Genomic DNA, 27,958 nt, shown 5'->3' on the forward strand with positions numbered 1-27,958 from the left:
ACTCATATCTGCAATTTAGTTCCTGGAGTGAAGTTCTTAATCTTAAGGCATCCTTACCTTTTTTTTTAGATTAATTAAATTCCTGAATGGATCGTAATGTCCTGCTCTGCCCTTTTCCTTTGTTAGGATCCACAATGTGCTGAAGGGAATCCCTGATGACCGTGATGGGCTTTTTGACACCATTCAGCGCTCCAAAAATCACTACCAAAAGAGAGCTTATCAGTGTATCAAATGCATGGTGGCTCTTTTCAGCAACTGTTCAGTGGCCTACCAAATTCTCCAGGTCGGCTTGATAATGAAAGACTGCATTTGAATGTTATATGTATGTGTGTTTGTATGTAAAAACTGATTATGGTCTACTCTTTCCAGAGTAATGGAGATTTAAAAAGGAAGTGGACCTGGGCAGTGGAGTGGCTTGGTGACGAGCTGGAACGGAGACCGTACACTAGCAATACTCAGTACTGTCCTGTCCAGAGTAATGAGACTTCTAATGGATACTTCCTGGAGCGCTCCCACAGTGCCCGTATGACTTTGGCCAAGGCCTGTGAGTTGTGTCCAGAAGAGGTAAGTGATGGCTCATGCCACCCCTCATTGTCTGCAACATTAGCACCAGTATGTTTTAAAGTCTAATCATGCATGTGTGCTTCTGCCCATTAGTTGAGACGTTTTAATAATTACTTATTTAAATATCTGAATGGTTGCCATTTAAGAACCCCTAATGTAATGTAGAGTAACACTTTATTCAAACTTCAGAAATTAGCACTTGAAATCTCTCACTATGACTGTATAATGATGGTCAGGCACATTTCAAACGTTTAACCTTTGGGAAAATAATTTGAAAAGGTTTTAAAAGGAAGTCTTTTCTAATCCAGAAATGTTTAACTATAGATAGGGCTTTGAGTTTTCGACTTTTATTTCCAGGTTTTAATTTTTATAACGCAAAGCAGTTACAAATGTTGATATTTGCATAAATTTAAGTTTCGTTACATTTACACTTGATTTTATGCCGTAGATATATTTTTTTTTAAGCCATTTCTATTGATTTGCAGAAATAAGGTGCTTTCTTTATCAAGTTTAATCAGTAGCAAATTGCCACAAATGTTAAATGTATGCAGCCATAGATGCATAATTTGTTGAAACAGTATGCAATATTAACTGCCGTTTCAAAATAGTGTCACTTAACGAAGCACGAGGTGGTATCTGAAGAGGACGCTGGCCGGAACCCGTCCTCGACACAGCAACTTTTGCCAGGGGAAGTGACAGGCCAACAACAGCACACCGTAAGACTCGTATGGCCCGGCCACACTGGTGCCATCTGCGCAACTTTTTGGGTGTTCACAGGGCTTGATGTAGACAGAACCATCTTTCCACCTCCCTCAAAAACAACACAAAATCAACTGTTATTTCGTCCTCATCTCAATGTGTCCAAACTGTTTCCTTCTACACAACAAGAAGTCATAATGTGTACTAAGTGATCGAAAACTCTAAGCCTTGCTATAGTGACAGATGAGAGTTGGAGGGGTAAATTTTTTGTGTTTGGTGGTGGTTGTCCTTTTTTGGTTTGAGCTCTGACTTTTATATTTTGGGAATCCCTAAGATCAGGTCATCTAAATCTGAAAACAACCTGCGACGAAGGAAGCTTTTGTGTCCTGACGTATGACAAATTTGGACATGTGGTATCAGTTCTTATTCCATTCCTGATGATTAACTTTGAAGGAAGAACACAATCGTTCAGGAGGATGTTTAGTGTTTCTAGTCATCACCACTGTCTACTTACAGTTCATCCAGGGCAAATCCTGTCAGTCATCAGAAGCTTCCTTAAGTTAAAAACAAATTGAATCAAATTCAATGTAAGTGTTTGGTTTGTTGTTTGGTCCATTTATAGTGGTCCCTCAACTCGTCACTTTGATTTGACTAAAGTCCCGACCTAATACATTTTCTTTGTTCGTCTAAAACCGGATCCAAAAGCCTTGAACTTTCCCATTTGATTGACCTTTTCATGTTTAATATTGCAAGGGGACCTCTTTATCGAGGACATAGTTCACAAATATCCCTGGTTAGTTGGAATGAAGCAAATAGTTTTATTATATTTTAAATCAGGTGCTCAACTTCATTTGTGATGGTTGTTTTAGGAGCCTGATGAGCAGGAGGCCCTCGATGAGCAGGACACTTCTCCTCCAGAGGACACTGCTCTGTACCCTCACTCTCCAGGCACAAAGTTTCAACCGGTACTGAGCTTCAGTCACAAACCTCATGCTACTCTTAGACATCTCTTAAACACATCCTGTATTTGTGAGATTCCAAAGACTTTAATGAACTTTCTTAACTGCAAACCCATGTAGTCTCTTTACTGGGACATTAATTGCATTAAAAAAGAGGGACACTGTGTTCCTGGTTTGAAAGATTGTTGTGGGAGTTTACTATTAGATGGCTAAAGATTTTAAAGGTTTTGGTCCCATTAGATGCTTCTGGGAAAAAAGTCTCTTGTACTCAAGGCAGCATTTTTTGGAATCAAATACAGCACAAATATTATATTTAAAGTAACTACGATTTTAACTTTCGATCAATTTAATGCATCTTTGCTGAATAAAAAGTATTTCAAGAATGAAAGTTTGTTGAAACATCCATTTAAACAGCACTTTTTCACTGACTAATGGCTTTTGTTTACCCCAGTTGGGAGTGTTTGCACTTTTTTGATTTGTCCTATGTGTCGTTATATAATGGCATCTCCAAGTCGAAGTAACCATAAATATAAATTCTTCCGATTGTCATGTAGTAATATGATTGTTCTTTGCATCATTTCAGCAGAATAACCTCCCGCTTACACAGCCATACACTGGCCCTGCAGCACAGCACGTCAACAATCCTCAGCGTCCAGGCCCACGAGCACAAGAGAACTGGGAGCCCCCTGAGGAGGTGCCGCCCAGCCAGACTAAAGACTAACAATATGTTGTCACACTGTCCTCCATCTGAGCTCTCCAGAAGAGATACTCGAATCCAGAGCAAGGCCAGGTCCCACCATGCTGCTCTACTCCAGAGCCCGTGTAACCAGAACATTCAGCTTCCCTCAATTTCTAACCCTGGAGCGGAGAGTCCTCTTCACCGTCTGCTCTGCAGTATTAACTGTCAAAAGTGTAACTTGCAGTGGACTGTGCATATTGTTTGTAATAATAAAATGGGCCTGTCGCACTTGTCTCAAGACAGAGGTGTACATACTATGTTAATGTTTTGACTGTTCAAACGCAACAGCGTGTGTGATGCTGTCGGGAGACTGCAGATTTATGAAAATAGAAAAACAACAAAAAAAGAAATACAATGGTGAAAGACAAAAAAAATAAATCCCTGTTTTATCCCATGCTCAGTAGTAAGGTTTGGGCCGTTTGGGTCATTCTGCTTTTGATCATACATTATATTCATGTCATAGCTTAACCGGACGTGGCACCTCGTGAGCAAGAGTTGGCCATAGTTTGTGAACAATGGGACGGTTGGGTTATGATCTTGACGTTTAGTTGATGTGAATGGGGTGATGCAACTTTATTCTGGAAATTCCTATCGCCTTTTTTTTTCTGGTAATAATTCAATAATTTGAAAGCTCCAGCTGACACGCTGTAACATCTTAGCATGGCTTCACATCAAACTAGTATAGCCTAAGCGCGATTCTGCGCCTACTTTCTCCATGGTGATTCAGAAGAGCCCTTTTTGTTGGTCCCTTCCTCCATATCTTTTCTAGATTGATATTGCCGAAGCAATGTAAGAAGTAAGTGGCTTTACAATTGCACACGTTTCCATGGATAAATATTTGGCTTTTTTATTTTTTGGTGGGATAAATGCTTAGGTTTTGATGATAGGAATTTTAGAAAGAGAAAATGTATGCAACAGTTTATGCCAGGATGACTGGAACATTAGTGGACAGAACTCGGTTTGCTTGTTTGTCTCGACCTTTTTTTTTTCAGACAAATGAGCTCCTGGCGATTTAGTGGGTCGCCTGACTTCATGATCCCTGTTCGCATTCGTGTACTCGAAAAGAGCCTCGGTTTGGGGATTCTTCATTTAAGGAGAGTGTACGTAAAAGCAAGAGTTGTACCATAAAATAACTGCTGGTTAGTCATGTTGCAACTTCAGTTAGTCAAGTCTCTTGGATTAAAGGAGTATAAACATCAGTAGATACTGTATGTATTTAATTGGTAACTTGAATGCTTTTTTTTTTCTTGGATTTTGTTGGAAAAAATACCAAATACTCCTGCAAATGAAAATATTCTGCCCATCATATATTTAAATATTTTGCTGTTTTATTTTATAGAATTTATTTTGTTGTATTTCACTAAAAGACAAATAGAATTTGATTTAAGAGGAACATTTTTGTCCTTGTGTTATTTTTAAAGATTATTGACTGTACAGAGTTCTTCGCCCTGTTTTTTGCCGACTTTTGTTTTGGCCATGATGTGACATTGAATTCTGAAGCCACAGTCACACTGTTGACTTTCACTTTGTGAGGTTTTTGTGCACAGAAATAGAGAAAAGCATTGCGCCCTTCAAGAATAAAGAAAAGAAATCGGGAAAATGTCTGTCCGTTATTGTGAAGATTCAAAGCTGTGAGATGTTTCATATCGATTGTTTCAAGTACATTAAAATCACTGTAGCTCTATTGGCACAACAGTGAAAAATGCAACCATGTGTGTTGGTGGGTTAGGTATTAGATTTTAAATTGCCTTTATAATAGTCCATAGAATATTGACAGACAACACTTTTAAATGTGACCCTGCACCACAAAACCAGTCATAAGGCCAGTCTTTACTAAATCCTAATGATTTTTGGCATAAAAGAAAAATCGATCGTTTTGACCCATATAATGTACTGTAAGGAAAGCTATTGCTTCAAATATGCAAACATGGTATTTCTGACTACTTTAGTGGTCCAGGGCCACATATTTCAAGTCATTTATAGAATCTCAATGATATGCTTCTAAACCTGTTAGTTTTGATCTTGTAGTTAAAAAGAATTAGCTTAAACCTGTTTTAAACCAGTTTGGACTGCTATTCCAAAAACACATTTCTTTTTCTTTTTTTTTAAGCAGTCTCTGATTAGAAAAGACACACGGCAACAAATAAAATCCATTAAACCTGCATGAATACATTTTCATCAGAATACAACAATCCTGGGAATACAAAATTGAATTATGGGAAAGGCTTTTTGCTTGAAAAACCTGTAAAAATCTCTTGGAATTTAATATCTAATCACATTTACGTTTAAACCCAATGTTTGCACACAAAATCATGTTAACATCCAGATAATCTTGTAAACACTATAGTACAAATAGTCTGAGGCAAACACTTCCTGAGATTCCTGAGAACACTCTTAAATTGTTCTTCCTGTTGGATAGGCGGTAGAGTTCATCTGCCATGCTTAACCAGTTTTAATCAAGCCCATAAGGCCAATCTTAATACAGGTGCATCTAAAATAATTAAATATCATGGAAAAGGTCTTTATTTTTTGTCATTTAATAAAATAAAAAAAAATAAGAAAAAGAAAACTTGTATTTTAGATTCATTGCACACAAACTGAAATATTGAGGTTTTTTTTTTTCTGATGGAAAAACTTTTTTAAAAACAGTTTTGTGTGCAATGAATCTAGAATATAAGAAAGTTAGCTTTTTTGAATAAAATTACAAAAAATAAAGAAATTTTTCATAATATTATATAACATAATATTCATAATATTCTGTTTTTTTGAGATTCACCTATATGTGCAGGGTGAGAACTGAGTTTTTCAACAGGGAATGAAGCGAGTCTGGGAAGACAGAGCACAACTGTGGACTGCTTGGAAAAAAAAAAAACAACACTAGAAATTTGTCTTGGTGCCCAGACATGGATATGACTAACCGAAGGTAGGTAACAATGTCTTTTTAGAAATCAAATTAAAGTTCTTGTCATTACAAGTTATCTATTCTGCATCTAAGATTTATGTTGTCTTCGAGACCAATGGGTGATTCTGTAACTTTCCATACATTTGTTTTTATGTTCCCATGTCAATCATGATTACAGGCAGGAATGTTTTAAAAAGTTCTGTATTATATATTTTTATATGCATAATAAGTTCCAAGAATAAGAATAATTTGATACTTTACTATTAATTTAATCTTTTGCTATATTTTTTTACCTTTTCAGGTCGGTGTACCACTTTAAAAAAAAAAAAAACTCCTAATGGAACCCTTGTAACTTCTAAAATTCTACATATTCACCTAATACAAACGTAAAATTAATAGCCATTCCATTCCTTTTTGGTAATTTGATTTAACTTGCCGTTTGCTTTTATACTTCTGATGTTGTGCAGTGTTCCTATGAAAACATTAACTGACAATAACCAAAAAAGACCTCAAGAGGCATATGAAATTTGTTTGGACACATTTTATTATGAAGATGCTCATTAGTTCTCCTTGTCCTGGACGGTCTTTGTTCCACGCAGTCTGCCAGTACGACGGGCAGCGATAAGACCGACCTTGCGTCCAGCTGGTGCGTCCCTCCTGATTGTTGAGGGCTTGCCAATATGCTGATGGTTACCACCACCGAAGGGATGCTCAACAGGCTGAAGAACAAATGGCACAGGTCAGATTTAAAACCAGCATTTAGATGACAAATCAGAATCTGAAATTACCTGGAATCACATAGAAATACAAATTAAGTTTGCTTACGTTCATAGCCACACCACGGACACGAGGCCAGCAGTTCCTCTTGGCCTTGTACTTGTGGTATGCACGACCTGCCTTCAGGATGGGTTTGTCAATACGACCACCACCAGCAACAACACCTTTAATAAGAGGCAATGACTTAAGACTTCAAACTGGAATACCCCTAATCATTTGCTATAGCAAGGATTCCCAAACTTTGTGAGTTGAATCTCTTTGACATTTTAAAGTACCACGTGAGATTTAACATCTGTAATTTCACTTTCAGGTATTTTTAATAATTTTACAAATTTAAAATGTCATCATTAGCTGTTCCAAGTTACAAACCCCTTCAAATCTGAGAAACCCAGTGCTACAGAACACATCCACAAATTATATTCTCACAATATAGATCCCTATGTTCACAGCATATTTCAATGGAGAAATTTGACAGCAAGCACCACAAAGAAAATGGTTCTTTTATGAAATATAAGGGGGAAACAAATGCCCAAGAATTTTACAAAATTAACATCAAATAAAATCTGATTTATAACTATGCAATGCAAGAAACACAAAGGGTTATCAACCAAAAGCCTTCATGGTTGCTTACCAACGACAGCTCTGTTTGCAGAAGAGATGACCTTTTTGGATCCTGATGGAAGCTTGACTCTGGATTTCTTGGTCTCAGGGTTATGGGAGATGACTGTGGCGTAGTTTCCGGATGCACGAGCGAGTTTGCCTCTATCTCCGGGCTTCTCCTCCAGACAGCAGACAATGGTACCCTCGGGCATGGTGCCAACAGGGAGCACATTGCCAATGTTCAGCTGGGCTATAACAGCCCAATCACTTTGATCAGCATGTGCACATAAGACCGGATGTTTGTTTGAGCAATTCTCAACTTAAAATACATTACCTTTCTTGCCACAGTAGATGAACTGCCCAGTGTGGATGCCTTCTGCTGCAATGAACAGTTCTGTCCTCTTCTTGAAGCGGTACGGGTCACGAAACATCACCTTAGCCAGAGGAGCTCCACGGCCAGGGTCGTGAATGATGTCCTAGAGGTAAAAGCAGCATTTTTCATTGTAACTTCCCTCTTCAGATGACAAGTGATCTTTACAAGCTTTCATTTATTTTCCAGTGTTACCTTCACAATCCCCTTGATGTAGCCATGACGTTCAGCGAAGTCGATATGACGGAGTTTAGCAGCACCTTTTCTGTGCTTGACATGGGCTTTGAAGACGGAGCCCGCACCTTTTCTCTGTCCCCTGATCACACGTCCCATCGCAGCCTGTACAAATAAGCAATAAAATATGTAACAAGACATTTCAATGCTAAATAGAGGCAGTATTTCAACCTGCATTACAGCTCACTTGGTCACCATTCACATTACAAAGAACATTCTGCAATTAAAATGCACATATTCGCTGTCAGACTGCTTAAAAAAAATCTGCTTGTTTTGCTTAATAGAAGGAATACAGACACTGAAATTGGTAATGACATTAATGTGACGTTTACTTTAACTATTCGTTCAACACACTGACAGCCGCTATAATGAATTTATAAGCGACTTTATAATAGTTCGTAGTTAACGGTTTCCCAAACTAACGAACCCACGCACGATTAAAAACAAAGCATTATCCGCTCGTTAACAAATGTATTAAGCTCTCGTTTATTAGAAATAAACTACGCTGAGTCTTCAGAGTCTAGGCCACATCACGACCGCGAATACACATCACTTCTGTTATAAATATCACATTCAGTTTAAACACAGTGAGACCAAAACCAGCAACACTGTGTCCTTAAATATTATACTGACATTATACGGCTTGTTATATACGTGGATGGTGAACTTTAAACGGTGATTGCATTCAGATTGAACAGAGACACAGAAGATTGTTTCTCATACCAAAACCCCGTTGACAGAAAGAGGAAGTAGAAGGGAACGACGGGGATTTTCTTCCGGAGAAATGGGCGGGGGGATTAAGTACCCGGATGTGTGTTTAGTCTGCGGTCCGCCCTCTAGAGGCTGAACATGTTGCCTGTTGTTTAAAAATATGCTATTGTTTATTTTCGTGTTGTTTTCTGTTTTATTAAACCCGCAGGCTCTCACACGCACACTAGTCTAATTTGTCCACTAATAATTACAAACAGTTACAATTTAAGTTTAAATCAGTGTCAATTTTTAAAATTAATAATAAATTCATAATAAATGAGTTCAAATTGAAAATCTTGTGAAAAGTGGGACTTAAAAGCGTCATAAGTTGAAAAAAGAACACGTATAAAAAGATAGCCAAAGTTAGAGGCATTGGACTAAAATGGATTCATCGTTGTCTGTTGTCTAAAATATGGCACATTTGTGCAGTTTTGTGCTTCATTAAACACGTGTCTCTGTTATCAACAAAAGACTCTCAGTGCACGTAATTTGTCCATTTCGTGCATCGACAAATTCTTGTCATTTGAACATTTCAATCACAGTGTTATCTCCATCACGTTTCTCTTTTAAATCTGTTTATTGCCATTATTCTGTATTCTCAAATGTTGTACTTTTGATTCATTGATTTATTAGCATTTTATGTATCCTAAATACACACAGTGTTTCTATATAATTAAAAAATGACCTGTTCACGAGTGATATATTTACCTTTAAAGCATTTGAAATTGAAATAAACAAGTGCTAAATAAGTGAATAAAAATCAACGTGGATATAAAAGTGCCAACCAGAAGTAGAAGAAACGTTCTTCAGTACAAAGTGGAAGATTATGAAAGATCAGAACATAATAAAAAATACGTATTTTTGACACGGTATGCAAAAGAGACGGCTACATCTCGCGATATCTCGGTCTCCGTGACGTCTTCCCTCCGTTCGCTGATCCAATGGCATTTAGCCTGAAGCCAACAGCCATAGCGCACACACACTGGGCTGCCATCAGCACAGCAGGCAGAACACACAGACATCGCGAAAGAAACTTCACATTTCGGGGTTTATTTTGCCAATACAAGGGCTGAAGGGGGATAACGTACACGTAAACATTTCCTTATTTTTCCCTTACGGTGGTATTGGCACAAAAAAGCCCTTGGAGAAGGACAGGACTACAAAAGGAGCAAGTGACGTCGTTATAAAAGGAGACTTGGCTGAAATCCTTTAGACAACAAAGAAACAGCTTCTCAGAAATAAAGGAGTAATCCTCACTTATTCTCTTTAGTTATGAGTCATGTGGTCGTCGACGGTTCACACGGTCTAGAACAGCAGGTAGGTTGTGAAAAATGTGTTTTAAAACGCGAGCTCTGTAATCGCTTTGACACGCAGGCTAACGCTACGCGTTTCAAAACCTAGTGAGCTGCCTTTATATACAGCATTCTTAGCTTTGTGCTGCCTCAGAAATGCTGTCAAGTAAGGCACTTCACTAGGTGTTGAGACACAGCCGCAGTTCCTCGTGTTCTAATCTTTTCCCTCATTGAAATTATAAAATTCAAGAGATAACTTACAGTATGACACAATTATGTTCTGTTATCCACATTTTGCAGTTTAAAGTGTTGTTTGATGCATAGCCGACGCCTTCTATTTATGTCTTTAGATTATTTTCCGCATTTCGGCTTACTAGAATCAACATCAGCGTTTCAACTTTTTTTTTTTTTCGTCATCGTAACCCTAAATATAGTTTCTATTAGTTATATGACCGCTTTAGAATCGTTAGTCTTTTTAGAGATGGGTAAAGTTAATGTTAAAAAAAGCATAACGTCGAAATATGTCGGACGTTTGAGTCTGCGGCCTGTTTATCATGAAGCCTTTAAATTTGATAAGATTGAATATTTTTGTTAATTACGGCCTGATGATGGTTTTAGTGAGTTTTATTCATTAAGCAATTTGTAGATGAGTAACCAGATCACCAATTCGAAGTGTTTCGTGGTTTCATGACCACAGGCTTTATAGCTTGATGGGGCCATGAAGACTTGTAAAAACATTTCTGGCAGGCGTTTTGAAATTTGATGAACCAATTTATTGTTAGTTTAAAGGCTCTAAATGAGTTGATGTATTTTATACAGTTGTCAAATATAAAGGACTACACAGACTGTCTTAATTTCATGTGACATCATTTACATAGCTGATGTGAACAGTCACGTGATCAAAGTTGTTTAATTACACTTTATCCCTCTGAAAGATGTTTGTGACAAAGCATTTTAAAACTTTCTTTTAATGAAGAAAGTTAATGAAGTTGCCTAGATATAAAGTTTAAAATGTTAAGATTTGTCAGTGGTCACAACAACTGTCATTTGTTTACTCAACCCTAATGTTGTTGTGGAGTTGTTTGACTTTCTTCAAAAGCTGAAGATTTGTGATTTCAGGTAATAACAAAAGCTGTATAGCAGATGTTTTACTTAATTTTTATGAATAAAAAAAAAAAAAAAGATAAAGGTGATTGAGGTTAAACATCTCCTTTTGTGTTCTATTGAAGAAAAGTAGTGGAGGTTTGGAATTCCTCTCTGGCTCAGTACTGTTTTCTGTTTAGACTGTGTGGCATGCATATATTTGTAGGTGGTAGTGTACTAAATGTGGCCCACTTTGCTCTTTCTGTCTTTCAGCTTGCTGTCTTAGACTTGAACCCAGCTGATGGACAGTGTCCTGGCACTGGTCGTAAGTGATTTATCTAATTTAGTGCTTTTACCACATTCAGATTGAATGCTTAAACATCCTCCGCATAGTATTTTTTCTATTTGCACTTATTTTTTTAGGAAGTTTAAAGTGCACATTTTAAATGCAAGTTTATAAAATAAAATAAAAAATATATATTTATTTTTACTTTCAGGGCGTTACATTCCTCCTCATTTGAGAAACAAAGAAGCATCAAAAAATGGTATGTTATACTTGTTTAAATTACAAACGAGTAAAATGCTAAATTGTTTTATTAAATGGGAAATTTGCAGATGCATGAAAATTTGGCAAATATTTAGGTTTTGAAATATGTGTTTTGGCCTTCTGAGTTGCTGTATAAACTCAGTGAAAAATTTCGTATTGGCGCTTTTAAGATTTTCTTGGATGTCTACGATTCAATAACTGTCATGTGAAAATAGTTCTTGACGACAGTCAAAAACACTGAACTTAAAAAAAAAAGTTTCTATTGAATTTTTTTTTTTTTTTTTTTCAATAAATCATTTCCCATTTCAATTGACATGAGCAACTTCATTTCATCGCTTAAGAATGATCACTAGATCTACCTTGAAGTTAATGCTTTATGATCAATTGTTGAGTTTTTCTGCACTTTGACTTCATGTTTTTTCACAGCAGGAAATGCTTATTCCTCTGGTAGACAGAGCGGTTATTCAGTGGCACCAGTACAGAGCTGTAAGTCTTGGTCAGGTTCTTCTGAAGGTGCTTTGCTTCCAAGATGCATGAAAATTTAATTCCATGCCTTCAGAGCCAGTACTTTGTGGCCAGACGTTTAAAGTCAGTTTTCAGAGTGTTGAGTGAACCTCACACTTTATGAAACTGAAGGAGCCAGTTCTGAGTCCACAAAGCTTTTGTGGCTTTGTCCGGCTGCTCCCTGTGATTACCCGGCAGCTGCGGTTGCTTGCATTTCTCTCCTTCTCTTTTCTAATTGGCTCTCTAAATGTGAACAAATAGGAAAGAGGCTTGTATGCAATAGCGTGCGCACAAACACTCCTTTGAATGCTTTTAAATATTTCGCCATCTTCTGACAATGTCAATGTGAAACCGTTTCTCAAGTTTCTCCCAAACAGTATCCTCAGAGTTGGCACCCTGAGGGAAACCAAAGACATAGGCATAACTTTCCAACTGGATGGAATGACTTTAGGACCGGTAACTATTCAAAACGACCTGATTTGCTCTTATGCTCCTCCGTTGTGAAGGAATGGGTGTCTTTTAAGTGCCCTGTGCCTCTGCTTAGGTTCCCAGAGATATCCATACCAGGAGCTCTCATTTTATCACACCGACACTAGTGGCTGGCCAGACAGATGTGGTATATCTTTATGCATGTGACCTCTGCATCGTCCCTCTGTTCTGCTGGCTGCTCTCTGTGACATCAGTGCATTTTAAACTAGACCCTTGAGCTGAAGATTGTGAACTTTCCTCGAGACTATGTTCTAATGCTATGTGTCAATAGCATGCTTAAAGGGTCAGTTCACCCAAAAATGAAAATTAGGCTGCGTTTCACTCACCCTCGAGGCATCCTAGGTGTATATGTCTTCTTTTTAAGACGAATCCAGTCTGAGTTATATAAAAAATTGTCCTGGCTATTCCAAGCTCTATTATTGCATCTATCTATCATCCCGGGGAGTGAATAAAGGCCTCCCGTAGCAAATCTATGCATAAAGCAGGCCTTTATTCACCCCCGGAGCCTTGTGTGGCACGTTTTATTATGGATGCGCACGCTTTATTTGACCACTTGTAGACTGATCAAATAACATCTGCTGGTTGCAATGATAGAGCTTGAAATAGCCAGGCCAATTTCTATAACTTCGACTGGATTCGTCTGCAAGAAGAAATGCACATACAACTAGGATGCTTCGAGGGTGAGTAAAACACAAGCTAATTTTCATTTTTGGGTGAACTGATCCTTTAATTGTGTTGATTTTTTTTAAGTGATGCATATGTTAACAGCTCTAACTACACCACTACATAATTTGTTCACTCCAGTTAGCAAGATCAACTGATCTGAGCTTTGACGTTTCGCTGCTGCCACATCAATTGTTTGGATTCATACTTGCCAAGAGACACCATGTCTAACTCCTGATGCATTTTTTATTTATTTTTTTCTTCTCAAACAACTTGTTTGTTGTTTACTTTGACTTCTATTGCATTTACTGCCTGCCACAGTTGTTATTTTTGATGATTCCTCATCGTATGTTTGACAGTATGCCTTGGCTTTCTGATTAGCAAGTAGGTCACCAGTGATTGTGTTTTTTTTAAAGTAAGTTTGGAAAGCTAATATTTGTTTGTGTGGTGTAACCACATCTGAGGAAGTCAGATATGCAAGTTATTTGTGTTTTGCCCTGTTTTTGTTCACTGGAGTAATGAAGAGTGGGGTATGCATGAGCGCAGTCCAGGCTAATTTCTGTGTGTGTCACTTGCAGCCTCTCCTGCGCGTACCGACAGCAGTGTAGCCACCGACGGAAATGAGGACGCAGCCAGTGTTATCAGCTGGGCTGATCGCTGTGGTAAATTTGAGTATCAGACCATGGCATGGCTTGGCCTGCTTTTGGTGGTTTTCAGACAGAAAAGGATCACCAGTTTAAATGGTTATTCATCTGTATAGGCTCTAGTGCTTGTAAGATGTTTCTGTGTGTGTGTGTGTGTGTGTGTGTGTGTGTGTGTGTGTGTGTGTGTGTGTGTGTGTGTGTGTGTGTATATGTCACAACCTTGTTTGATAAAGTACATTGCTCTATAAACAATCACCTGATGTGATTTTTGGAGTGTGTGTGCTCTTTGTTGATTAAACTGGATTTTTCTCAGAACGGAATAGTTGGATGAGTCACTGGATGGCTGAACTGGTTGTTTTTCTTGCACATGGTTTTGTAAACACTAGGAGTGCCAGTTTTGCCCAAAGATGCCCATTGTTCTGTCTGTTCTTTTTTTATTTTTTATTTTTTTAAGCAGTGTCATGAACCTGCTTCTCTGGTTCACCCGACTCACTTGAATTGTTTTATTTGTTGCCGTAGGAGCAAATAGCTTACTGGCTTTTTCACATCTGCCACTCATTCCACCATTACTGAAACCAGTCTTGGCTTTGAGCTAAGTTGTAAATTTGAGCCATTCCCTCAGTATCCTCACTTACTCTACCTGTCTGTCCCTTTTTGAAAGATTCTCCAGGATGGGACGGCGGTCGAAGCAATGGTTTTGTCAATGGGTACCATGACGGTCGTATGAATGGGACTGCTAACTTCAGCCATGGACTTCCTCGTAATGACAGAGGTGGACGTGGTGGCTTTCGTGGAAATCGGAACGGTGGTTCCTTCAACCAGCCAATGAATAATGCAGGTGACAGTTTTAAAAGTCTTAGAATTTACAAATGATAGAAGAGTGATTGTTTTGTTGTTGTACATGTTTAATTGTCTAACATGATTAACTTGCAGGTTATGGCAGTTATGAGAACAAAGATGGAGGCTGGAACTCTGTGGTAAACCGAGATGCCTACACTAGCTTTGGTGGGCGTTCAGACAGAGGGAAGTCTGCCTTCTTCAATGATAGAGGAGCTGGCTCAAGAGGAAGGTGAGGAAGAGTGCAGTATTGTAACAGCTGTTTTAGAGAAATTTTACTAACCTAACTATTTTGAGTAAAAGGTTCTCAACCTCCAAACTGTGTATGTTTACTTTAGACTGTTAATGAAGACACACGTCAAGATGGGCATTTTTGTGTTTATTTTAGTGTTTAAGCTCAAATCCACCAAAAAGTGCTCTGATATGTGATAATCCAGATTCTTGTACTAGTTGAAAAAGTTCTGCTGGTTTATCGTGTCTGACAGTAGGGTGATTGATTAAGCCTGTTAATTCAATATCCTCAAGTAATAGATCATATAAAAATTGAGTATTCATTGTGCTGTGCTGTTTCTTAGCAGGTATGAGCGTGGAGGCTTTGGAGGAGGAACAGGAGGGAACAGTCGTTGGGTTGAAGAATCCAGAGATGAAGAGGACTGGTCAAAGCCACTGTCCCCCAATGAGCGTCTAGAACAGTAAGTGGCCCACTGCAAATCGCACTGTGTGTCCTGTCTCCTGAGTCCATCTGTCTCTGTGTTTAAGCCATTGTTTTGTCCTCTTTCTCCCCCCTCTAAACGACAGGGAGCTGTTCTCTGGAGGCAACACGGGGATTAACTTTGAGAAGTATGATGACATTCCTGTGGAGGCCACTGGAACAAACAGTCCTGGGCATATTGAGAGTGTAAGCCTAATAATCATACTGCCTTGTTGAATCAAGTGGCAAAACAAATAAGGTGGAACACTGCTAAAGGAACCGGCGGATGATGGTTTCTATTTGTCATTCAGTTCCATGATGTGGACATGGGCGAGATCATTATGAGCAACATCAGTCTGACCCGCTACACACGGCCTACTCCTGTTCAAAAGTATGCAATCCCCATCATCAAGGCCAAGAGGGACCTTATGGCCTGTGCTCAAACAGGTGGGTCATTAGACAGTGGACCGCTGTGTCTGTCTACCAGGAGATAAATGGTCTTAAATTGCTTGCCGGTTGAACTGTAATGGCAAACTATATTTGCAATTATGTGATGACAAAGTAAAACAAAGATAAAAATGTCTTTGCACAGTTTGACAATGTCAGTAGCTTCAGCTGACTTTAGTAGAAACTGCAAAGATTGCTGATGCTGCATTATATGTTGTGGGTCATTTACATAATGTAAACACTGACCCCCTGATTAAGTAAATGCTTTTCTGATCGACATGAGTAAAATGAGTAATTGTGAGCCCAAGTTCATGCCAAGAGTTCACTGACAGATCCTTGAACATAGTTTTCAAAATGTACCCCTTCCACTTCCTGTCTCAGCAGGCAGGGCTTTGTCAAAATAAACCACATTGTCTAAATTGAATGTGCAAAGTCTGGCTTTGGCTGTCCCATGAGGATGAAACTGCAGTGTGCAGATGTAATAGCAGTGAAGAGCAATGTGCTTCATCGGGTGTGTGCTTCGTTCTCTTAGGCTCGGGGAAGACTGCAGCCTTCTTGCTTCCTGTGCTTAGTCAGATCTACACTGATGGACCTGGAGAGGCACTGCAGGCCACCAAAGCCAGCACCCAGGTTACTATACATTACTTTGTTGGACAGAAGTTGTGCACTGAGTCTGACGGAAACAATTTCTGCTTCTGTCATGAAAGCCTTTTGTTTTGGTCTTTCTCAAGCAGGAGAATGGGAAGTACTTCCGTCGTAAGCAGTATCCCATCTCTCTGGTTCTGGCTCCAACCAGAGAACTTGCTCTTCAGATTTATGATGAGGCCAGAAAGGTATGTTTCTGGTAAACCTACTTTAGGTTAGCAAAAACTGGTTTAAATTCAGCTCGTCTCAACACAGTTTGTTGTTGTCATCTTCTGCAGTTCTCTTACCGCTCCAGAGTGCGCCCGTGTGTGGTGTACGGAGGTGCAGATATAGGGCAGCAGATCCGTGATTTGGAAAGAGGCTGTCACCTGCTAGTGGCCACACCGGGTCGTCTGGTAGACATGATGGAGCGGGGCAAGATTGGCCTAGACTACTGCAAGTAAGTAAATCTAGTAGCAGAAAGATTGTCGGTGTCCTTTGACCTCAAATACGAGGTAATTCCGAAAAATGAAAACTTTATACATTCTGTGTAGATACCTGGTGTTGGACGAGGCAGACAGAATGCTGGATATGGGTTTTGAACCCCAGATCAGACGTATTGTGGAGCAGGACACCATGCCTCCTAAAGGTGCTCGCCAGACCATGATGTTCAGTGCCACCTTCCCAAAAGAGATCCAGGTATGCACACGTGAGTCACTGTGAATTTAACTAAAATTTTTGATCACAATCAAGAACTGCATCTGTACCTTTTTATATTTTAAGATTCTGGCTCGTGACTTTCTGGAGGAGTACATCTTCCTGGCTGTGGGCCGTGTGGGCTCCACCTCAGAGAATATCACCCAGAAGGTGGTTTGGGTGGAAGAAAATGACAAGCGCTCCTTCCTTCTTGACCTGCTTAATGCAACAGGTAAATCTCCTTCCATTGGCCACTGTTTTAAAATGTCATCGGGTCATTAATAGCATGTTGCAGGAATTGATTTGGCCAACTCGGTCTGATGATATATGTGAGTGTATAGATTTTATTGTATTGTAGCACTGGATTTTAAAACTTATACCATGAATGGTAGAGATGTGCATGGCCATAATTGAGGCCGATGCAATGTATACATCTCCATGTATAGCCAACAATATGATGCATTGTTTCATAAGAAAATTGATAATGAAGCAGCCACCGATTAGATGTGATTCACCCCATTACAATGCAGTGCAATCCGATTTTGATTCAATGCAATATGATGCAATGGAGAAAAAAATCATGCTATGTAAATCAATATGGTAAAGAGTTCACATTTGTTTCTTTAGTTCAGACAGACAAAGTGTGAAATTAATTTAAGTGCCTTCTGACTTCTAACGCCTCAGTCTCCGTAGTGTTGTGACATGTCATATTTACAGAGCAGCACTGACGATATAATGCACTTGAGAAACTGTTTAGAGAGGAGAAATCAATCTACATTAAAAAAGGGCCCAAATTTTTGCCCACGTACAAATATAAATAATAATACCTTTTTAAAATCATCATCTTAAATCTCTTTTTGAAACCATTTTTAAAATGTGGCTAAATAGATGAAGACTGACTTATGGTTGTGCTAGTAAACATGAAGAAACTGACTGACTGAAGCTCTCATGTATATCCATAGCAACACGGCACTGAGAGACTCATGCTTTTAGATGAGTCTTTTTGGTCCGTGTTACCATGCCAACATTATCTAAGCAAAGACTAGCAGAAGGTTGCGGTTTAGTAGCTTAAAGGGAGGGAATGAAGTCACATAGTGGGACATTAAATGCAGTGTGTTATACATTTTCATGCCATTATGGCAAATCTTGACTATGGTAAAGAAGCAAGCTGTTTAATATTGCATTGAATGCAGATGATTAAGCTTACAGAAGCATTTCTTTACTTGCAAGATGCTTTTATCCATAGTGACTTATTCTTGTCTTTGTAGGCAAAGACTCTCTCACACTGGTGTTTGTGGAGACTAAGAAGGGTGCTGATGCTCTTGAGGACTTCCTCTACCGCGAAGGCTATGCCTGCACCAGTATCCATGGTGACCGGTCTCAGCGCGATCGTGAGGAGGCTCTCCACCAGTTCCGGTCTGGCCGCTGCCCTATCATGGTTGCCACCGCTGTGAGTCGAGTTTGTGAGTTCACTGGAAGCCTGTGGTTTTCCTCAAGCCTGTTTATCTGATTCTGTTTTTGTCTTGATAGGTGGCTGCACGTGGCCTTGACATCTCCAACGTGAAACACGTGATCAATTTTGACTTGCCTAGTGACATTGAGGAATATGTCCACCGCATCGGTCGTACAGGCCGTGTAGGAAACCTTGGTGAGGTTTTGACAGGCCCGGCGCCACAAGGGGGCAAAAGGGGGCAATGCCCCCTCAGATCTGACTTGTGCCCCCTCTGTTTCATTTTTGTATTCATGGTTAAAAATAAAATGTTCAACCTTTTGAGTTAAATAATAATTTAACCTTATCCCCATGAGATTTAGAATGTTCAGTGTTGTAACCACTGATCTATAATATAGTTATATATATAGATCAGTGGTTGTAACTCGTGACATTACTGCCAGATTCAAACGTCTTTCGCGTTGGTTGGCGCTGAGCCAGATACGGACGAGTTCAACGCTGTCATATATCACAACTATGCAGTGTTTTCAACCTCATAATGTTTATTTTAGATTTCAGACATTTAAATACACAAACACTGGTAAAACAACAGCCTACATTTGGAGTTTGTAAAATACACACTGATGTCTGTGGAAGCAAGTGCTAGTGTCGCGTTGGTTGGCGCTGAGCCAGAGACGGACGAGCTCAGCGCGGTCATATCACAACTATGCAGTGTTTTCAACCTCATAATGTTTATTTTAGATTTCATACATTTAAATAGGCTACACATAAGCACTGGTAAAACAATAGCCTACATTTGGAGTCTGTGAAAGCAGCAAAAACAATCTATTCAAATATAATTTGCCGACGTGTGTTTTTCATATCAGATAAACACAGTGGGAGTAACGTTAGGCTAACTAAAGATTTTTAAGTTTTTAAGTTTTAAAGATTTTTAAACGACTAAACACACTCACTTACACATATTTGAGAATCGGAATATAGGATAGTTGATGACATGGTAAGTAAGTCTATGAATATTTCAAATAAAAAAGGAAAAACGAAATGAAGTATAGCCTACATCTGTTATACAGTGTTATTATTGTGGCTGCGGTGTTTCACGTGACAAATATGACGCGTTGCCATGGAAACATTAAGGGGGGGACGATGTAAAATAACTGTCGCCTTGAAAAATCTTACTCTTGGGAGTCAGTTAGAATATTTTAAACTTAAGTGTGATTCAGTTCCAAATCAAGGAGACTGCAGCTCTTCTAAAAAGGTATAGGACATGATCTATCATCAAATCTGTCATTGCAAAGCGAGATCGCAGTGTGTATTAATCATTGATGGTGTAATAAAGTTAAGCCCCCTTAACAATTTCACATGCCCCCTCAGTAATTTCATCCTGCAGCCGGGCCTGGGTTTTGATGTCATTTTCTGAAATATCTTGCATTTCTCGTTTTTGCCAGGAACTCTGTTTGAGATGTTGATTTAATTTCAGGACTGGCCACATCCTTCTTTAATGATAAGAACAGCAACATCACTAAAGATCTACTGGACATCTTGGTGGAGGCCAAACAGGAAGTGCCTTCCTGGCTTGAGAACCTAGCCTATGAGCACCAGCACAAGAGCACCAACCGTGGACGCCCCAAGAGGTACCCAAACATTCAAGCGCTCCAGATCTCCCCAGTGGGTTGGTGTATTTTCCAGGTTCATGATGTTACTCTTCTTCTGCAGATTCTCTGGTGGCTTTGGGGCCAGGGATTACCGCCAGATGGCTGGGGGCAGCAACACTTTCGGCAATCGTGGTGCTCGCAACACCGGTGGCCATGGAGGAAACCGAGGTTTTGGAGGGAATAAGGGTTCGTTTAACTTGAAACCCCATCCTATGATTTGCCACTTATAATCATGCTCAATTAGGCAACTTTAAAATTCATTCTAAATGAATAAACTTCCAATAAACGTTTTTACAGTATTAATTCGCGTTTAAAGGAGTCATTAACTGCTAAATCTAAATTCCCTTGATCTATTGAAATAAGAGGTCTTTGTATTATAAAAATAAACTGAAAGTTTTGAGTTCCTAAGCTAGTCTAACCTATAGACTTAAGACTTTTTATTTTATATTAAATATTTTAAATACAAATACTTTATATTAAACGGATCGTTTGATATTTGTTGTTTTGACCTAAATCACAACAGCGTCCATCTAGGAGGAAATAATTTTGGCTGCTAGCCAATCATAGCAGTGGTCGTTTACCTAGGAGTCTACATCCTGCCTCACCTATTCATACAGTGTTGAGCGTTCATTCAAAAACAGGACAGAAAATAGCCTATTACTTCTAATTGATGTAAAAGTCTTGATAACATTATAAGAGAACCTGAAAGAACCTGATTTTTCCCATAAAGTCAGTGCTGAACTCCTTGTCTGTTTTAGGTGGTTTTGGGAGCTTCGGTGGTGACAGCTACGGGGGCAACTATGGAAACTATGGAGGAAGCTACGCCCAGGTGGACTGGTGGGGCAACTAAACATATGTCTGCCGAACGGAAACCACATGTTATCATAGCCAGATTCTACCCCCTGTGTAGCTTTATGAACTCGGTACATTACACGCTGTGATTCTCTGCCCACATTCTAAAGGGAGCTGATCTGTGGCAAAACCGGAGGAGAATAACAAGGATGCCCACTTGTGTATTTGATCTATTACAGCACCTACGTTTCTGACTTTTTCTTTGTTAAAAAAAGAGGATCATTTGTATGTAAATGTACTGTGCCTTTTTGAATATAGACAGGAATTTAGTTTTGTTAATTTCATCGAGTGAACTTGGCCAAGAGCTTAATTTTGTTTTTAGGTTTTTTGTTTTTGTTTTTTGCTGTAAAGGCATTTGAAAGCTTGTACTTAATCAAACCTTGGCAAATACTGGGATAACGTGACTCAGATAGTCGCTGTTCCATTTGAACTTCAAATTATCACTGATGTCACAAAGCCAACAATACAAGCCACAAAGTATGACACATCACAGGCGCTTTGCAGAAGAACTCTGTGAAGCATCTGTGTCGCAAGCGACAAATCGGTCTGACTTCCTTTCGTTTTGCTCACTCTGTCCTGGAGAAGACACCTCTTTAGGGATATGGTTGTCTTGAAAAGGCCATTCCAGTTGTGATATTCATGATGAAATATTGGAAACACGCAGTGTTTGAAAATTCCAAATGCTGGAACTTCTTACTCCACTTGTTTAAATTGACTTGACAGTGTTATGGCAGCTAGTAAGAACCACATGCTAGCCACTCTAAGTGGGCAGCATTTTTTGTTAACTACTACTATTCTTTCTCGAAACAACATTTTAGAGAAGCAGATGCCATTTATTGAAAAACTCCAAGGTTTTTTGATAAAATGTTTCTTTACAAATGTCAGCAAAACAAAAAATGCCTGCCAATCCTAAAAGTGAAGTTCAAATGGCTACAAACGGACCACAGAACCAAAGCGGCCGTGCCTTCGCTTCATGACCGCTTTGGTCACATACGCATGCTAGTGTTTTGTTTTTTGGTCAAGGAGAGAAGACGAACGAATTGAAGGCTTTCTTTAAATACAAAAGTCCTCTCTTTTCAAGCTGCGCAGCAGGCATGGCTCCCTTTTTCATAGGTAGAGGCAGCGCGAGAGTTCATTTTGAGGTACTGGCAGATCCCAACCGAGGGTTTGTTTTGCGTTGGGCCTGACGTGAGTGCACTTAGACAGGCCACCATTTTAACTTGTGTATCCAGGAATACGAATGCTGTCAGCTCCTGAAATTCATCAGGTTAGATGTGAACTTAAACCACTGGCTGAGGAGCCAGTTTTCTGCTTCCGACAGAAGCGGTCGACTGGAGGAGAAATAAGGCATTTATCGCAAGTGCAATAGATTTTCTTCTCAAGTGAGTTGTGCCTTGACTTTTCTTTTTTTTTTAATGATGAATTCAAGCAGATGCACTGACAGTATTGAGAACTTCGAGTTGAATGGTGCTACTTTAGTTAGTCTAGGCCCGTGTACGTTGTGCCCATCGAGTTTTACAAAGTTCTTTTATTGCACATTTCAAGTTTTATATATACAGTGCGTGTCTTGAGTGCATGTCCTCACGCTTCCAAATATTGTGTCGGGAGACCGGAGATATGCAGCTCGTTTACAAAAGGGGAAGGGTTCTCACTATTTACCAGGATTTATTTGGGACCAGGGCGATCAGCAGTGGGGAATTTAGCTATTTGCACACAGATTTCTAGATTCTACTTTTGCTGCTAGTTTTGTGTAATTTATTAAGCATTTTTTGAGAAATATTTATTTTTATAAGCCTCAAAGTGATTCTTTGAAAGTTTCAAGTAACTTGACCAAAAGACAATACCTGAACACTGGCACTTGAATGTTGAATGTCACCTGTATGCGTGGAAAATTTCTGTATTTCGGGGTAGCGTGAGCTTTTTAATGTTTCAGACGTAATGGACTCGGTCAGTTTCCACAGCTGTTAAAGGCCTAACGGCAACACGTCGCTATGGAATTACCAATTGGCTCTCAAAATTGGAAACGGGGGAGGGGCGGTTGGGGAGGGTGGGGGAAAATGCCAAGGTTTGGATTCAAAAGCATTAAAAAAAAGTTGAACTAAACTAACAAAACTGAAGTATCAGTGCAAAAAATGTCCAGATTCTCCAAATGTGTGCTTTTTTTCTGTCCTACAGATTGGCATTGGTTCTGTTGAAGTTTTGTTTCTGTCAATGTCTGGCACATGACAACCTTGTGGTTGATTTCTATTGTATTTACATATACAGCGACTCTGGTATTAGTCCGCTCAGGAGAAGCTGCAAGTATCCATGCTAGCAATAAGTCTTAAAGTGTGTTGGAAATGCTAAAATCACATCCCCTGCCCTCCATTCAGATGGAAATAGGAGAATAGTTGGCTCCCAGAGAGGACACCAGAGCTCCTTAGATTTAGGATTTGCTTTATGTCGTAGTTTCTAGGCTCTGCACTGCATGAGATGACTCGGCTGTGCATTTATTGTATGATTTTACCAAAATAAAAAAAGTTTCTGATGCAAATTCCTTAGAATCAAGCATGGTTTCTAAAGTGTTTGATGTAGCAGAACTTCGGTCTAACGTTTGTAACTGCAGATCTCACTGTGATCTAAAATCGAAATGTTTAATTTACAAAATAGAGACTCATTCTTTACTTGGTGTCACTTGTTTTATTTCCTCTGCTTACAGGGAGGTCACACTGCGTTTGCTGGTCACTGCTGAGTAATGAAAAATAAAATGTATTATTACTATCAAAGTAATAACAGGCTAATAGTCAAGGACTAGACTGACTGGAAATTGCCAGGATGTATAAAAAATATTAAATGAAGCATTCTTCCTAAAATTGGTAGGTAGTAGTTCTAACATCAGATATGTCAGGGTAAACTGTGCCAACGGCTAAACTAAACTCATGGTGTTAAAATGAAATAAATGAAACCACCAGCACCAGTTTTTTCACTGTCAAATGTTCTAAACTTGCATGTGGTGTTTTTTTGCATTTTTTTAAGAAAATGGGAATAATATACAAGAAAATAAGAGTTTGGTTCTAGAAAGTATTTTTATTTTTGTGCATTATCAACATTCTCATTTTTGATGAATTATGTTCAATAATAATTCATCTTAAACATAACACTGCAGAAGCCTGATGACTCTTGTATTTAAAGAAAGAGAAAGCTTTCTATACTCCTAAATTATAATTGCACGGTAGATTTATTTCCGTTTTTCTCTTTCCCAACTGCAAAGTGACCTCACTGTTCCCTGACGTGAAACCCAGGTGGTAGAAGGATCTCTAATGAAAGTTGTTAACATACTTGCAGATGTTTCCTGAGACGTTTACATTGTTCCAGTATCTCATGGCCTCTGGTTTATATAAGGAGATTGGAGCTTGTAATCTGTATGTACTATTGAGTCCCGGCGGGTCATTTCTACTCGCTTTGATTTCAGAGTACTGCTTTAAACACTTATAATCCCAGGATTTTTCTGCCATTAAGTGATGGCTTTCTGAAGGGGAGTGCTGATGTTAGTGGATGTGTGCACACATACAAACACAAAGTGAGCGATAGCACCTTTAATCCTTTCATATTTTCAGTTGGAGTGAAGCAGTACATACACACACAGTCGTGGTGGGCAAACTTGTGGATCTACTTTTATTAGTTGTCAGTGCAGGAGAAACTTTTCTAAACATGCTCGACAGGTAAGTAGGTTGGGACTAATGTTGATGTTTTATAATCGTTAAACAGTTATTTTTTATTATTTATGTAATGGTATTTAATAAAATGTTCCTTCTTCTATTGGTAATGAGATATTCAACAAATGCCATTTTAAAACTCCACAGTTGAAAGGACCAGCGATGTGTTCCATCATTATTGCTGGTAAGTTCATGTATTTTTGCTGTTTTAAGTTTCTTGGTGTAATCAGTTTGGTGTATTTTGTATAAGAGCAGTTGTAATTAAACCAGGCTATGCTGAAAAAGTCAATTTTGAGTAAATTATATTAAAGAATGTTTCCAATGCGCTCCTGAAATACAGTATCTCTATTGGTACAAATTGAAGGAAACGACTTGTGTTTGTGTAATCTCTAATCTGCCCTTTCTTAATCAGCATAATTTCAGTGTCCAGAGCAGATGCAGGACAGAGGGAGGCCACACATTAAATTATTCTTCCAGTCTCTGATTGTGCTCTCTGTAATCTTCTCAGAACTGCTGGGAGGACGAGCACGACTCATTTGCAAAGTGATTGCTTCTGCTGCATGACTAGCATTTTGTTTCTGTATAATTATAACAGAGTCCTGGAAATTCTATCTGCAAGTTAAATGAAAGGCTATTTGTGTCAAGTAAATATTAGCATTTCTCTGCAGTTCATTCATGCAGTTTTAGTGTAAACCTGTGGTGTGTGTGTGTGGTATTCAGCACCGATTCATCAGTGTGTCTGTTTACAGTTCAGTGTGATGAATTCTTTCTTAAAATTTGAAAAAGGATTCACTTTGTAACCTGGTTTCTTTTCCCATTATGAAATAGTTTGACTTGTTGTCTTACAGATTGAATATATGTATTGTAGTTAGTTTGAACTGGTCAAGTTCCTGAAAACCTCATTGCCCCCTACATTCTTTACTCCTCATTTATGCCATTTACAGTTGTAGTTGTGTTTCCTGAGGATAACCACAGTTGCAAGGTCTAACAACTGGGTGCAACAAAAGTAACAAGTAATCAAAAAAAAAAAAAAAAAAATGTTTGCCTATTGATAAAAAAAAAAAAAAAAAAAAAAAAAAGTTATTGTCCTTAACTGTGTGTGTGTGTGTGTGTGTGTGTGCGTGCTTGTCTGGTATTGATCATGTTATGAGGACCAAATGGCCATTTTTTAGGTACCCATGAGGAAAAATAGTTTTTTGAAAATCTAAAAATGTAGAAAGTTTCCTGTAAGGGGTAGGTTTAGGTATAAGGCAATGGAAAATACAGTTTGTCCAGTATAAAAACACAGTGTGTGTGTTTAAAACATGGTTAATTTCACTCAAACATTGTTTAAAAATGTAAAACTAATGATAGATTTAATGTTGAAATATCAACACTTTTTCAGAATGACTCGCATGCCATGTGTGACTCATTTTGTTTGAATTATTTCAGAACAGCGCTTTCATGAATATACTGACAAGATGAGTTTGTCTAGTTGCATATTGTGGTTAAATGTCAACCTCTACCACATCTCTTTCCCTAATCTTTTCTTCTGCTCTGCAGTGTATTTCCTCCTCTTCCTCCTCCCCCCTCATGCCCTGGCCCTGTGGGCCTGCACTCGCTCTTGTCCTCCCAGCTGCACATGTACCCAGGAGAAGAGCTGCAGCGTCCTGTGTGACCACGTCAGCATGATGGACCTGCCCAAAGAGTTCCCCTGCGAGGCGGCCTCCATCAACCTGGACAAGAACAGCATCAAGTTTCTGTCCGAGCGAGCCTTTGGCACCCTGCCTTCGCTCAAGACGCTCTCGCTCAACCACAACAACATCTCCTTCATCACGCCGGGAGCATTTAAAGGGCTGCCCAACTTACTGGAGCTCAAGTTGGCCCACAACGAGTACATCCGCTACCTGCACACTCGCTCCTTCACGGCACTCAAGCGCCTGGTGCGTCTGGACCTCTCCGACTGTAACCTGTTCAGCATGCCAGACCGCATCTTCCTGGAGCAGATCTCCCTGAAGGAACTGCTGTGCTTCCAGAACAACTTTCGACGGGTTCCCGGTGCCCTAAGGGGGATGGAAAACCTCACACACGTTTACTTGGAGCGAAACAAGATCGAAGCGGTGGCCTACAACTCTTTATTGGGCCTAACCAACCTCAAGTACCTGAACCTACAGGAGAATCGCATAAACGTGATCCACGACGAGGCCTTCAAAGATCTAGTGCGTCTGGAGAACTTCTACCTGAACGATAATCTGTTAGTCGACTTGCCTCAGCAGGCTTTCAAGGGCTTAAGCAACTTAAAAATGTTGAATCTGGGTGGGAACATGCTGACCAATGTCTCCAAAGCATGGTTCAGTGACCTGGTGGAGCTGGAGGTGCTGTACCTGGACCGAAACCGGCTGTCCTATATAGAGGAGGGAGCCTTTGAGAACCTGACGAGCCTCATCACTCTGCACCTCAACAGCAACAACCTGACATCTCTGCCCTTCTCCGTCTTCCAGCCCATCTATTTAATCGGCCGGCTGTATCTGTTTCGAAACCCCTGGGAGTGTACCTGCGACCTGGAGTGGTTGAGGGAGTGGATGGAGAGTTATAAGTTGGTGAGGGACATTCCTTGTGCATCTCCGTCTTCTGTGGCCGGCCTGGACCTGAGTGAAGTTGTCTTCGCTCACCTGAACGGCACCTGTCTGGATCCCCCGGAGCTCAACCTGACCACAACTCTTCCCGAGAATTCCACCGTGGAGAACAAGTTCAGCAGCTTCATCTCCAAACTTCTAGAGCAGGAACTGAGGGAGGAGATGGTCAACATCACGGATGGTCTGAGGAACGGCACCCAGCAGGACCCTGCCGAGAGTCAGGTTTCTTCTGGACGTGGACTGTTTGGAGCTCCTCGGTCTGTGTTTCTTCTTGTGATTCTTTTTCAAGTCCAGATTGACTGCATTAATGCCTCTTGAGAGTCTGGTGAATAGCGAAAGGGATTGAAGCGCATCCAAGAGTGGAAGTAATTTTCCAGTATGGGAAATGTTTGGGTTTGGGGCCGTGATGAGACGTTTGATCTGTCTTGCCAGAAGCGGTGGGTTTTCTCATGTTGAAAATGAAATTCTGGCAGATATCATGGAGTTGGAGATGATCATCTCTTTAAAGAAATGGAAACTGGTTTTGAAGGGAAAGGAGCATAGGAGCATGTTTTAAGCAAACAAGACTGTGAAGGACTTTTGT

The 27,958-nt window shown here is 39.6% G+C and overlaps 4 protein-coding genes across 10 annotated transcripts; 3 read left to right on the forward strand and 1 right to left on the reverse strand.

Annotated features, from left to right (window-relative positions):
• The first annotated feature begins 465 nt into the window (after window positions 1–465).
• Window positions 466–3,089, forward strand: LOC113108181 (probable ubiquitin carboxyl-terminal hydrolase FAF-X). Its single transcript, XM_026271041.1, has 4 exons — window positions 466–564; window positions 1,173–1,280; window positions 2,133–2,228; window positions 2,806–3,089. Exons 1-4 carry the CDS (start codon window positions 526–528, stop codon window positions 2,941–2,943), a joined length of 381 nt encoding a protein of 126 aa, XP_026126826.1. The 5' UTR covers window positions 466–525; the 3' UTR covers window positions 2,944–3,089.
• Window positions 3,090–6,386: 3,297 nt separating this feature from the next.
• LOC113108182 (60S ribosomal protein L8) lies at window positions 6,387–7,961 on the reverse strand. The gene is made up of 5 exons (XM_026271042.1): window positions 7,806–7,961; window positions 7,575–7,716; window positions 7,272–7,490; window positions 6,689–6,804; window positions 6,387–6,582 (listed from the first exon to the last, which is right to left on the reverse strand). Exons 1-5 carry the CDS (start codon window positions 7,941–7,943, stop codon window positions 6,424–6,426), a joined length of 774 nt encoding a protein of 257 aa, XP_026126827.1. The 5' UTR covers window positions 7,944–7,961; the 3' UTR covers window positions 6,387–6,423.
• A 1,588-nt stretch (window positions 7,962–9,549) lies between these two features.
• On the forward strand, window positions 9,550–23,090 carry LOC113108183 (putative ATP-dependent RNA helicase Pl10). 7 transcript variants are annotated; one of them, XM_026271044.1, is made up of 22 exons: window positions 9,550–9,911; window positions 11,243–11,294; window positions 11,467–11,514; window positions 11,943–12,002; window positions 12,384–12,476; window positions 12,565–12,636; window positions 13,751–13,834; window positions 14,478–14,654; window positions 14,750–14,885; window positions 15,229–15,345; window positions 15,452–15,551; window positions 15,656–15,791; window positions 16,324–16,421; window positions 16,523–16,624; window positions 16,715–16,875; window positions 16,970–17,114; window positions 17,199–17,343; window positions 18,380–18,561; window positions 18,642–18,759; window positions 20,039–20,192; window positions 20,275–20,399; window positions 20,972–23,090. In XM_026271044.1, the coding sequence occupies exons 1-22, from the start codon at window positions 9,867–9,869 to the stop codon at window positions 21,061–21,063; spliced, it is 2,442 nt and encodes an 813-aa protein (XP_026126829.1). In that variant the 5' UTR covers window positions 9,550–9,866; the 3' UTR covers window positions 21,064–23,090. The 7 variants fall into 7 exon arrangements, with proteins under 7 accessions (XP_026126829.1, XP_026126830.1, XP_026126831.1 ...); XM_026271045.1 differs by lacking the exons at window positions 12,384–12,476; window positions 12,565–12,636; window positions 13,751–13,834 and having other exon boundaries at window positions 9,552–9,911; window positions 20,972–21,518; XM_026271046.1 differs by lacking the exons at window positions 12,384–12,476; window positions 12,565–12,636; window positions 13,751–13,834 and having other exon boundaries at window positions 9,552–9,911; window positions 11,946–12,002; window positions 20,972–21,518.
• Window positions 23,091–24,922: 1,832 nt separating this feature from the next.
• On the forward strand, window positions 24,923–27,784 carry LOC113109296 (nyctalopin-like). Its single transcript, XM_026272917.1, has 2 exons — window positions 24,923–24,944; window positions 26,303–27,784. Exons 1-2 carry the CDS (start codon window positions 24,923–24,925, stop codon window positions 27,691–27,693), a joined length of 1,413 nt encoding a protein of 470 aa, XP_026128702.1. The 3' UTR covers window positions 27,694–27,784.
• The last annotated feature ends 174 nt before the right edge of the window (window positions 27,785–27,958 follow it).

Source organism: Carassius auratus, chromosome 9 (genome assembly GCF_003368295.1).
Source record: "Carassius auratus strain Wakin chromosome 9, ASM336829v1, whole genome shotgun sequence".
Taxonomy (NCBI): domain Eukaryota; kingdom Metazoa; phylum Chordata; class Actinopteri; order Cypriniformes; family Cyprinidae; genus Carassius; species Carassius auratus.